Source organism: Scyliorhinus canicula, chromosome 10 (assembly GCF_902713615.1).
Source record: "Scyliorhinus canicula chromosome 10, sScyCan1.1, whole genome shotgun sequence".
Classification (NCBI taxonomy): domain Eukaryota; kingdom Metazoa; phylum Chordata; class Chondrichthyes; order Carcharhiniformes; family Scyliorhinidae; genus Scyliorhinus; species Scyliorhinus canicula.
In genome coordinates this window covers 186,511,323-186,524,045 of record NC_052155.1, presented here as the reverse complement: position 1 = coordinate 186,524,045, position 12,723 = coordinate 186,511,323, and the positions used below count along the sequence as shown (strand labels likewise).

At 47.1% G+C, this 12,723-nt stretch overlaps 1 protein-coding gene across 1 annotated transcript in view; it reads left to right on the top strand.

The window, feature by feature from the left end:
• Nucleotides 1-6,182, top strand: part of col14a1a (collagen, type XIV, alpha 1a) — a 227,908-nt gene extending 221,726 nt beyond the window's left edge. Inside the window, exons 46-48 of the mRNA XM_038810331.1 lie at nt 1,026-1,101; nt 3,042-3,197; nt 5,130-6,182. Of these exons, the coding sequence (XP_038666259.1) occupies nt 1,026-1,101; nt 3,042-3,197; nt 5,130-5,437 (540 nt within the window). The 3' untranslated portion in view covers nt 5,438-6,182. The remainder of the gene's footprint in view (nt 1-1,025; nt 1,102-3,041; nt 3,198-5,129) is intronic.
• The last annotated feature ends 6,541 nt before the right edge of the window (nt 6,183-12,723 follow it).

Genomic DNA, 12,723 nt, shown 5'->3' with positions numbered 1-12,723 from the left:
TGACCAGGACGCCTCCTCCCCCACTCTTACCATCTGTCATTGATTGTTTGGAAAGAATTTTTTGCTGTTGACGCTCGACCTGTTTTGGGCCCGTTGCGAACACCAACTTTCCGTGGGCCATCGAGTCCTGGGGCGCGACTCGAACCCGGAGTTTGTGGCTCAGAGGCAGGGATATCAGACGCTGCGCCAAAGACCTCCTTAATACATATATTAGGAATGTAATAATATATCGGAAGTTCATAATCACATGCAAATAGGATGACGGCCGTACAATGTCTCGAGCCTGTTCCCCCATCCAGTTGCATCGAGACTGACCTGAATATTGGACTCCATCTACTGGCTCCATATCCCGTAAACCCCCCAGATAACAACAAACTATCCATCTCAGATTGAAATGGATTAGTGGGGTCGGTCTTCCCAGCTTTTTATCGGAGAGAGTTCCACTTTCTTCTCAGGCTGTGTTTGAAAAAGTTTCCCAACTTCGCTTCTGAATAGGCTGGAGTTTTCCTCTTTCCCCGGGCTGATCCCACGAGCAGAAAACATTTCTCTCTATCTGTCTGGATTTGTTTCAAATTCCTAAAAAAAACTTTCTGTGATCCCAGGAATACCGTCCCACTTAAATTACTTATGCTGATAATCAACCTTAATAACTTACGGGTCAGCATTAAAGAGATTGCAGTCGAAATGTTAACAAAAATGCTGTAATTGTTGAAGAGTTCTAAGTTTGGTGTTACTCTCGAAAGGTGAGCACCGTCTTGTGTTTCGTGTATGTGGTAATGTACTACGGCAACCATTCAGCACTGTATTACATTGTACTATGCTGATGCCCTTGTGGGCTCCGCCCCCTCGGGGGGAGGTATATAGAGCTGCTGCCCTGTAGGCGGCTCTCAGTGCAGAGCAGTCACAGGCCGGCACAGTTCCAGCTGATTAAAACCACTGTTCACTTCAACTCTCGTCTCGCGTGAATTGATGGTCACATCAGTGTACAATGCCCCGAGGTTGTTCAAGTTGTTGAACTTTTGTAGGTTACAGGTGATAAAGGAGAACGTGGGGTTCCAGGCTCGGCAAACAGGGATCGACGAGGACACACAGGAACAGCAGGTAAAGTGCTCGTTTACTGCTGCCCCTGTTAAAACTGTGCAGTTTCTACTATATTGCGTGTTTTGTGAGCCAGGAGGCTGTGGGTTCAAGTCCCACTCCAGGGCTGAAGCACAAAATCCAGGGCGGGCGCTCCAGTGAGGTACGGAGGGGATGCTGCACTGCCGATGTTGCCATTTCTCTGATGAGATTGACTGCCCCCCTGGCAGGGCCGGGGAGAGGGGGGGGGGGGGGGGGGGGGGGGTGTTGCGGGGGGGGGGAAGATCCCCTGGCCATATCTTGAGGATAGGGCAGGGAAATTCCTCTCAGTGTCCCTGGCCAATATTTATCCCTCAACCAACGTCACTGAAGGCCAGATTATCTGATGGTTTTCTCATTGCTGTTTGCGGGATCTTGCTGTGCACAGATCGGCTTGCCTCATTTTCCTACCTCACAACAGTCACTATACGTCAAAAATTCTTCATTGTTTGTAAAGCACACATCATGTACAATATCAATATGGCAAAATCCAGTATTTGAAGGAAAAAATTATTATAATCTCGGTTTAATTCTCTGAATAGTTTTGGAAAATTAATGAAGCAAAACCACGTAATGTAGATTTCTCTGACATTCGCTAGCTAAAGCATCGCAATGAACAGGTTCTGTACAGATCTCTGCTTCACTTGCAGAGACATTCCCATTAACCCCCAATATCCTAAGTTAATAAGAGGAACACCTCTGGGCAGCACAATAGCATAGTGGTTAGCCTAAATCAGGGATACTGGAGCTTCACAGCTCCAGGGTCCCAGTTTTAATTCTCACTTGGGTCACTGTCTGTGCGGAGTCTGCACGTTCTCCCCGTGTCTGCGTGGGTTTCCTCCGGGTGCTCCGGTTTCCTCCCACAGCCCAACGATGTGCAGGTTAGGTGGATTGGCCATGCTAAATTGCCCTTAGTGCCCAAAAGGGTTGAGTGGGGGTCACTGATTATGGGGACAGGGTAGATATGTGGGCTTGAGTAGGGTGCTCTTTGCAAGGGCCGGTGCAGACTCGAAGGGCAGAATGGCCTCCTTCTGCACTGTAAATTCTGTGACGCCAAACAGCATTCCCACTCTGAATCGAAATCTGAATCGATATCGATATCTATATCGGAATAGTTGGTCACTGATGCTCTGCAGGATTCAGGGGAGGTTGAGTGAGGGGAGGAGGAGAGCGTGGACATCTGTGATGCCCAATGAGAGCTAATCACCTGCCATTTATGTAGCGCCTTTGAAGTAATATCCTGTCTCAAGGCGCTTCACAGGGGGTGTTAACAAAGAAGATTTGAAATCGACCCACTGAACAGATATTAAGCTGGTGATCACAACATTTGTGAATGAGCTAGATTTTAAAGTGTGGAGAGAGAGAGGCAGAGGTTCCGGGAGGGAATTCCAGCATTTCGGGCCGAGACAGCTGGACATCCCACTGGGAGTGATGTAATAAAGGAAATCAGGGATACTCAAGCCAATTTCTATCTATCGCACATCAAGTTGTCTGCATTGGTTGAGAGGTTGAGAGGAGGCTGACAGAAAAAACAGGGGCACGAGAAATAATAATAATCTTTATTGTCACAAGTAGGTTACATTAACACTGCAATGAAGTTACTGTGAAAATCCCCTCGTCGCTACATTCTGGCGCCTGTTCGGGTACGCGGGAGGGAGAATTCAGAATGTCCAATTCACCTAACAGCAAGTCTTTCGGGACTTGGGGGAGGAAACCGGAGCACCCGGAGGGAAACCCACGCAGACACGGGGAGAACGGCAGGACTCCGCACAGACAGTGACCCAAGCCAGGAATCGAACCCGGGACCCTGGCACTGTGAAGCAGCAGTGCTGACCACTGTGCTACATATCTGCAGGCCGTGAACATTCTTCTAATCTTTATTCCGTCTCTCACATTCATTCATTTTCTTCATTCACCTGTTCCAGGTCCCCCAGGTGAAGGACGAACAGGTAGCCAAGGATCACCTGGCCTCCCAGGACGACAAGGTAGTGCAGGGCGTCCAGGGACTAATGGTCCAAGGGGACCGCCTGGCACACCCGGATACTGTGACCCATCTTCCTGTGCTGGCTACAATATCGGAGGTACGTTATTTACTGAACAATCTGGTCAACTTAGTGCTTATCTCGTTACTCTGGTGCTGTTTGTTTTGTGAAATTCACAAACCGTTAGGAACTGCTGTTCTGTATACCCGTGCGTGCACTCTTTGTCAATGTCAATTTATTTTTGGCCTCCTCTTCAGATGCAATCTGTTGCCTTCTTATCTGAGGTGCAATAGATTTGTTTGAAGTATTGCAATACAGTTGGAGCAATACTTGTGGGTCATAGTTAAAACAATTAAAGTATACTACTTGTATATATAACACCGGTCAAATTACTTGTAAAGCCCTAGGGTATTGCAACAGACTTTCACTGCCTTCACCCTGAATTGGTTCAATGGCCAAAAGTAAAATTGAGGTTTTTATTAAAATCTTACTACAGAAAGAGAAAGAGCAAAGAACTTTTATGGTTCTATGACAGTACTGTTACGTGCAACATGCTATTGCAGAAAATATCATAGATACATTTATGGGGAGCTGAGAAGTACAGGAGGGAGAAAGGAATAGGACATGCTGGCTTAGCACAGTGGGCTAAACAGCTGGCTTGTAATGCAGAACAAGGCCAGCAGCGCAGGTTCAATTCCTGTACCAGTCTCCCCGAACAGGTGCCGGAATGTGGCGACTAGGGGCTTTGCACAGTAACTTCCTTTGAAGCCTATTTGTGGCGATAAGCTATTATTATGTTAGTAAGACGAGATGAAGCAGAATGGAAGAAAGTTCCTGTGGAACATAAACACTGATAGTGGGAACTGAATGACCTGTTTTCTTGTGTGTTGCACACTTTATGTAATTCCACGTAACAATATCATGAGGAATGAAGATAGGAGTCTTACACCAGATTGGGCCAATGAGAATAGGAATTGGCAAATAGCGCAGCATGCGTTGGCATCTTGGCCCACTCGCTTTAAAAAATAATTAATGTTGAAGATCACAATTTTGGCTTCTGCTTGTTTGTAATTCTATTTTTACTGACTGTTGTGTGTGTTTCTGTTTGTCCTCGTCACCCCCTCCACTTCAACCCCATCGGTTCTGGCAATCCTATGAAGGTCCTGATGTTTACAATGATTATCAGCTATGAACTAGGTACCAGCTTATTTCTCTAGTTCTCTCCGCCACCTAGTACAGGTTCAGAGTTCTGGCCAGCTGTTTTGCTCCACCCTGTCTAACCCAGGCTAAACACCACAAAGCATCAACCACCATCAAACAACCACCACCAGCTTTCCCCCCTCTGCAACCTCAGCTTTTCCAGATGCAAATATTTTTTGTAACAAGGCAATCCATCCATCCCTCTAACCATGTTTAACGATTATGTATGAACTAATCAACTTAACAATGACCTGTTTATGAAACCAAATTCCATTCGCTCGTGTATTTTATTTTATTCATTCATCTGTTCTAATGATGAAACAAATATTAAAATGGAGCTTTGTTTATTTAAGAAGCACCAAACTTTCTGCCATTAATTGCTCGCTAGTCAATTTCCCTGGGAAAGAACATCCTGTGCACCTCTGGACTATATCGCGTAACGTTTTGTGGGAAATTCTGTAATCGTCCCGAAAGTCCAGTGACTACTCCAATTTGTGTCAATCCTTCCTAACAATTTGCACCAATAAAGAGCCATTTGTGGATTTTTAAAAAAAAGGAAAACAATTTGAGGATAAAAAGAATTGATCCATGTCTTGTCGTTTTGTTCCAATTGGATTCTCGCTGTTCTGTCTGTGTTCATCTATGGTGGTCTTGTCAAACTGTGATGTTCATTATTGGTCTGTGTTTTAAATTGACTTGTTAAACTGTACATTAAGTACCAAACAGCTTTTTGAATTTACAAATAATGTTCTAATATCCTAATCATATTTAATCTTCTGCCTCTCCCCCTGTGCTAACTATGGATACTGTTGATGGTGGTGGTGGGTTAAGGTGGATACAGTGATCCAACCGATCAAGACATTCCTGTAGTACAATTGCCTCCAAACTCCTACCAAACCTATGGCCCTTACGATGAGCAAGATCCGTACCTATATCATGGGTCCTACCCCTACCCAAACCCATACCCCCAGTCCTCCTATCCTGAGCCTCACCCCGCCCAGCCGGATGATCATTACGAAGAGGAGGAGTCGGAAGAAATGGAGGCTGTCGAAGTCCGATCGCCTGGAATCAGACGGTTCATGAGGAACATATCGAAACGGAACAGTGCCTCTTCAAACACAAGGGAGCCGAAGCAGTAAAAGACTTGCAAATGTAGCGTAAAAGCTAGTGTACTTTACGTTCTTTACTCCTATCAAATGGCCGATGGAAATGGTGGATTCTGTTTAGTAAATTATAAACTGGGACCTCTGCAATGATGGCTTTTTAATAATGGAACAGTTACCCTGATAGAGAAGTCGAGCATGAGTATTGGGTATGAAAGTTATGATGTAGACTAACTGAAACGTTTGGGCCATGAATTGACAATTATTTGTTTTTAATTCCCGCAATGTCAAAATATTTCAGCAGTAAAAATGTTGACTGATCATTTCAAGTGACTGATCTTATTGAAGATTAGTATGGTGCTACTACACCAGTTCTGTGTTATACTGAGCATAAACTGTTGTGTTTTCCTTTCTGTAACAATTCTGTTTGTATTAAATTAATACAAATTGGAATGATGCAGTCATTTATGTTGCACAAAAACAATTGAATTGGTCGTCAGGAATGTCACAAAGTCATTGAATTGTTATGCACTTAAACTGATTCAAAGCCACTGCATGTCGGCCACTTACCAAAACAAAAACCTCCAAAGCTAGGCAGGCGATGTACATTTATAAATGGGATTGTTTGCTTGTTACCAAGTGAAGCCATTTAAATGAAGACATGTTTTCATGTCATGCCCATTCCATCCAGTCAGCTCTTACTGGAATCTAGCCGGTAATTCATTTGGAGATGGTCGTTGTTCAAATCAGTCAATAAAAGCAAAGAAGTACCAATTTTAAAGAATGTCTGCCCATGTTTCTGCTTTTTAGTTGTACAAAGTAGTGAAATACACTTTCAACTTTCAGGTTTTCTGCTATTAGTTGACAATATAAATCGGAATACAATGAGCTAGACTAGAACAGGCTCTATCGCCTTTCGAATCACCAACTCTTGATGGACACATCCCTGGAGTTTACACCACACAACGTCCTGTCTCCAACCATTTCCCTCCTCCGATATTTAAATGACTTTCATAATAAAATTGTTCAGAGGAAAAAAAATACACTTTTTTAAAGGATCCTATGGCGTTTCTTCTGAGTTACAGCAATGTCCAGGAGGTTAATCCCATCCCAGGACAATCCTGGGGGGTATGGGAGAGGGAGGGGGGGGGGGGTTTTGATAATTTTGATACTCTAACATTTGGAATTCTTAACCATAGCTAGTTCCTCGTGTTATGTCACCTCTTCATTTCTTCTGTAAAACTGTATTTTGGTGTCCTGTCCGGATAGTCTTTTCCCTGTATAGTATCTACGCCGTTAGGCAACCCAGGAGATATTAGAGGTACTGCAGCGATGTGATCAGAGTAGAGGGGCAGCATTTTTACATACCCTCCATTCTAGAATAAAGGGGCGTGACTTACACACCTTTAAAAGCGTCAGCAAAGGTGATTGAGAAATTAGGTCACACGGTCCAATGACTTTCATTATCCATGGCCTTGCATGACAACCAAAATCATTGGCTCTTCCTTTCCCCCCCCCCACAAAATAAAACACTTGCCCCCCCCCCCCCCCGATCATGGACTGGAAGCTTGGCCTCTCAGACTACTACACTGAAACTTTACTTTCTGAGTTCCTTTGCCTCCGGCCTTGTCTGAGGAGTCACTAAGGCAATGGTAGCATTGATCATAAGGTTGGTAACTGAAATGTAGAAGATTCTGAGGGGACTGGGCAGGGTGGATGCTGGGAAAATGTCTCTTCCAAAACGAGGGGGGAGGGGAAACGCGGTTTAAAAATAAGAGGTGTCCTATTTAAGATGGGAGATGTTTTTCTCTGAGATAGTTAGTTTGGAATTCCCTACTCTGAGAGCAATGGGGACTGGGCCATTAAATATATTCAAGACTAAATGAGACAGATTTTTGATTGTCAAGGGAATCAAGAAGGGGGTTGGGTGGTGGGCAAGCATGAAAACAGAGTGAAGGCCACAAGCAGATCGACCATGATGTTATTGAATGGCAGAAGCAGACTAGAAGGGCTGAATTCCCTACTACGATTTCTTATGATTATCCGTTACGTGAGAAAGGAAATGGGACGTAGGGTTTAATGCCTCATCAAAATAACGTACTTTTTAGTGATGGGGTGAGGAATAAATGTTCGCCCAGGATGCTTATTAACCAAACCTATTGCCCAAAAGCTCTACAAGTGCCACGGAAAACCCGGCATAAACATTTCAAAACGTGTAAGTCACAAGTTTTGTTTTTCTGGCTTTTCTTTGCTAATTATGGTTCATATTCCTCTGTGAAGTACGAACGGATAGGTTACAGTGCAGACATGTCTGGTTAGATTTATTCATCGAAATAAAAGCCACTAGAATTGGATTTCAAACCAAATAACTTGCTGTGAACTTCAGCTCCAAAATGGACATGACTTGGGCCAGCAAAAATATTCTGAGTGTCATTCGCAAATGACTTACACATCTGGTAGAGTTCAACAGCCGTTATATAAAAAATGACATTAGATAAACCTACAATCTGGAAAGCGTTTTCAGGAATCGTACAGCGAGGACATTGATTGACAGCCTTATAAAGGCCAAATCTTTAAAATGAAATGGGAAATGTTTTCTGCCATTATAACCATCTCGAAGATGGAATGAAGGGAATTCAGGCAATCATTGCCACTCTGGTATCTGGTGAGGCAAACTGACTCTCAACCATCTCTCTATCACCTGCTCACCAACCCCGACAGTCAGGAATCTTAGCAAGAACAAGTCAAAATAACACGGCTTAACCCAAGATGTCAGGAGTGACAGCTTGGAAGCAGGCATTGATACATGGAGCGTAACACTGATCTATAATTCTAAACAGATGACTTTATTTTAATCTCAGTTTGCAAACCTTGCTACGCTGTGAACTGGAAATGTCTCACGGATTGATAACTTTTTTTTAATGACAATAGGTCTAATTTATTATTTTGCTCACATAAGGAGGCTGTGAGCAAATGCGACCATTGTGCGTGTGCGAACAAAGCCAGCATTGAACATGCTCGACTTTTTCAGGCAGAATTCTGCGCTGTTACGTTTTAAAGCCTAGTCATTCTTAATGTGCAACACCAAAGGTCAAGAGTCGAAGATCTGCCTCAACACAAGTGTTAAAAGTAGAAAAAGCTGATCTCATGAGTTTTCAGGCTAGACTTGGCAACGTTAGTGCGTCTTTCAGACCATTCATTACTGAGTGATGTGGATTGCAAAAGTCAAACATTAAGTCTGCTGATAAAAGTTCTCAAGCACAAAATATTCTGTAACATTGAAATTTGTGAATGAAACTTGGCCCATTACCAACAGTGTCAGTGAGGTGCCAAACCTACACATTGGTAAAGGTAATTGAGCTGATGTTAAAAGCACTGTAACGCATCTTCCACATCTCACCGCAGCTATTGAGGAGTTTTGTTAGATATTAAACGGTGTGGAATTTGGTGAAAATACTGGCACTAAAATAGCTTTTTGTGCAGCCCATTTAATTTGATTCAGATTTTTCCATTTATTCAGCAATGGAGGGCACAAGGTTATTTCCTGCTTAATAGCAGAAACTGAAACACAATTTGTAATTGTGCTAAAAGTTTGATTTTCTCAGTCTATTGGCTCCATCCAAATGTGACAGCGAGGTTATGAGCAGAATTGCGGGGGGGGGGGGGGGGGGGGGGGGGGGGGGGGGGGGGGGGGGGGGGGGGGGGGGGAGGTTCGCTGTGTTAAAGGTGCTATATAAACAAGTTCTCAAGGGGCAGGGTTCTCTGACCCCAGCCCCCCCTTCCCCCCCCCACCCCCCTCCGAGCCGGAGAATCGCTGGGGGCGGTGTGAATCCCGCCCCGACGCCAGCTGCCGGATTTTCCGGCGCTGGTTTTTCGGCGGGGGCAGGAATCGCGTCGCGCCGGTCGGGGGTTGTTGGCAGTGCCCCCCCCCCCCCCCCCCGGGTGATCCTCCGCTCTGCGATGGGCCGAGTGGCCGCCCGTTTTCGGCCAGTCCCGCCAGCGTAAATCAAACAAGGTCCTTACCGGCAGAACCTGGCTCTGTGGGCGGCCTGCGGAGTCCTCGTTTGGGGAGGGGGGGATCTGGGTCAGGTGGCCTGACCCGCGATTGGGGTCCACCGATCAGCGGGCGGGCCGGTGCCGTGGAGGCACTCTTTCCCTCCGCGCCGGCCGCTGTAACGGTCCGCCAAGGCCAGTGCGGAGAAGCAACCCCCTGTGCATGCACTGGGATCACACCAGCACACGCTGGTGCTCCCCGCGCAAGCGCCAACTCATGCCAGCCGGCGGAGGTCCTTCAACGCTAGTTGGCACGACGCCTAGTCCTTCGCCGCCGGTTGGTGCGGCGCCAACCCCACTGGCACCAGCCTAACCCCTGAAGGAGTATTTTAAGCTCGAAGTTGTGCAGGAAAGGTTAATAAGGGGCTGCTCCATCCACAAGGTCCCCCGCAGGGTCAGAGAATCGCCCAGGGATGGCATAAAGCCCGCCCCCACCGTGGCCGGAATTCTCCGCCACCTGGGAATCGGCAGGGACGGGAATCACACCGCGCCTGTCGGCGGGCCCCCCGCGGCGATTCTCCAGCCCGCGAGGGGCCTAAGTCCCGCCGCTGTCAGGCCACTCCTGCCGACGTGGTTTAAACCACCTCTGGTGCCGACGGGAGCAGGCGGCACAAGCGGGCCCCGGGGTCCTGGGGGGGGGGGGGAGTGCGGGGCGATCTGACCCCGGGGGGTGCCCCCACAGTGGCCTGGCCTGCGATCGGGGCCCACCGATCGGCGGGCGGGCTTGTGGCGTGCGGGCACTCTTTTTCTTCCGCCGCCGCCACGGCCTCCACCATGGCGGAGGTGGAAGAGACCCCCTCCAGCAGGCATGCGCCGGGGTGACGTCAGCGGTCGCAGACGCTCCAGCGCATGTGCGGACTCACACCGGCCGGCGAAGGCCTTTCGTTCAGCCGTGGCGCCAGTCGGCGGAGCGGGAGCCACTCCGGCGCGGACCTAGACCCTAAAGGTGCGGAGAATTCCACACCTTTGGGGAGGCCCGACGCCGGAGTGGTTCTCGCCACTCCGCTACGCCGGGACCCCCCGCCCCGCTGGGTAGGGGAGAATCCCGGCCCAGGTGTGTGAGTATTCTCAGGCCTATTTAAGAAAGGGATTTGAAACTCACTCTCAGTGAGACAGAGAAGATACATCGAAGAGTGAGTTTGGGAGCTGGGAATTTGAAGCTAGGTGGGAGGAGGTGCTGGTTATCCCTTAATGTGTTACACTCAAATTTCCAGTGAGGGGCCCTTACCCTGCTGCAGGTGACTACAAAGGGGAGAGCTAATTGGTGAGTGGCAGGTAAGTCATGTCGGGGATGGAGCTGAGCGGGAAAAATCCGGAGTGCAGTCCGAGGAGGTAAGTGGTATTTGTATCTGTGTCTCTGAGCGGGAGAAATCTGGAGTGCAGTCCGAGGAGGTAAGTGGTATCTGTGACTGTGTGTCTCTCTTGTGCCTCTAAATTGTGGGTGGGAAAAAACTGAAGTGATGTCACAATAAAGCTGTGACACAATTTGCTAACAGGGGAATCTGTGTTAAATTTGAAGAAAAAATAGAAAAAATAATTAAACTAACTACTTAACTAGGTAGAGGAGTAACTAAATCTGAGGGTAGAAATTAGTATTAAACATTTAATTTTACAGTAAACATCTATAGTCAATTGTAACTTGATCTAATAATGATTTAAGTATTTATTTTGAATTAATTAACTAGTGCTCAAATGTTACTCAGCGGGATGCAGTGCTCTAACTGTGATATGTGGGAGATCTGTGACGCTTCCAGCATGCCCGTTGACTACACCAGCAGGAAGTGCAACCAATGGCAGCTCGTCACAAACCGTGTGGATGCACTTAGGAGCATGCAGGTGGTGGAAAGTGTCATCAATAGGAGTTGTAGAGACGTGGTCGCACCCAAGGTGCAAGCAGACAGATGGGTGACCACTAGAAAGGGAAGGCAGTCAGTGCAGGAATCCCCTGTGGCTGTCCCCCTTCTCTTAACAAGAATACCATTTTGGCTGACTGTTGGGGTATCAGGGGAAAAAAACAGCAAACAGAACTGTGGCACCACATCTGGCTCTGTTGCTTAGCAGGGGAGGGCAAAGTACAGGAGAGCAACAGTTATAGAAATAGACATAGAATTTACAGTGCAGGAGGAGGCCCTTTGAATCTGCACCAACCCTTGGAAAGAACACCCCACATCTCCACCCTATCCCAGTAACCCTACCAAACATTTCTGGACACTATGGGGGAATTTATCACGGCCAATCCACCTAACCGGCACATCTTTGGACTGTGGGAGGAAACCAAAGCATCCGGAGGAAATCCACTCAGACATGGGGAGAACGTGCAGACTCCGCACAGACATTGACCCAAGCCGGGAATCGAACCCTGGGACCTGCAAGGTTCAGGATTGTGTGCGGAGGAATGCACTATACCAGAGTTTTCCAAACTTTTTTTAACGGCGACCCATTTTTAAAAATGGCTGACTCTCGGACCCATGCCACATTTACAATAGATTCTCCATAGTTACTTTGAAAAATGTCACATTGTTGGCTCTTCTATATTATTAAATGTAAAAAGTTATAATAGAATAGATTTTCAATTTTATTGATCAGTAGCACAGTGGTTAGCACTGTTGCTTCACAGCACTGCTTGGGTCACCATCTGCGCAGAGTCCGCACACCCCTCCCAGCGTCCATGTGGGTCCCCCTCTGGGTGCCCTTTCCCCCCCCCCCCACACAAATCCTGAAAGACATGCTTGTTGGGTGAATTGGACATTCCAAATTCTCCCACTGTGTACCCTAACAGGCGGCAGAGTGTGGCGACTAGGGGCTTTTCACAGTAACTTTGTGGCAGTGTTAAGGTAAGCCTACGTGTGACGCTAATAAAGGAAAGGATGTCCCGAAGTGTGGTACATTGGCAAGGCCATGCAGGTGCTGCAACAACGGATGAACGGACATCATGTGACAATCACCAGGCAGGAATGTTCCCTTCCAGTCGCAACACTTCAGCTGTCAAGGGCATTCAGCCTCTGATCTTCGGGTAAGCATTCTCCAAGGCGGCCTTCAGGATGCGCTACAACACCGAATTGCTGAGCAGAAACTTTTTTGCCAGGGCAGCAGGGTAGCATAGTGGTTAGCATAATTGCTTCACAGCTCCAGGGTCCCAGGTTCGATTCCCGGCTTGGGTCACTGTGCGTAGTCTGCACGTTCTCCCCGTGTGTGCTCCGGTTTCCTCCCACAATCCAAAGATGTTCAGGTTAGGTGGAGTGGCCACGCTAAATTGCCCTTAGTGTCCA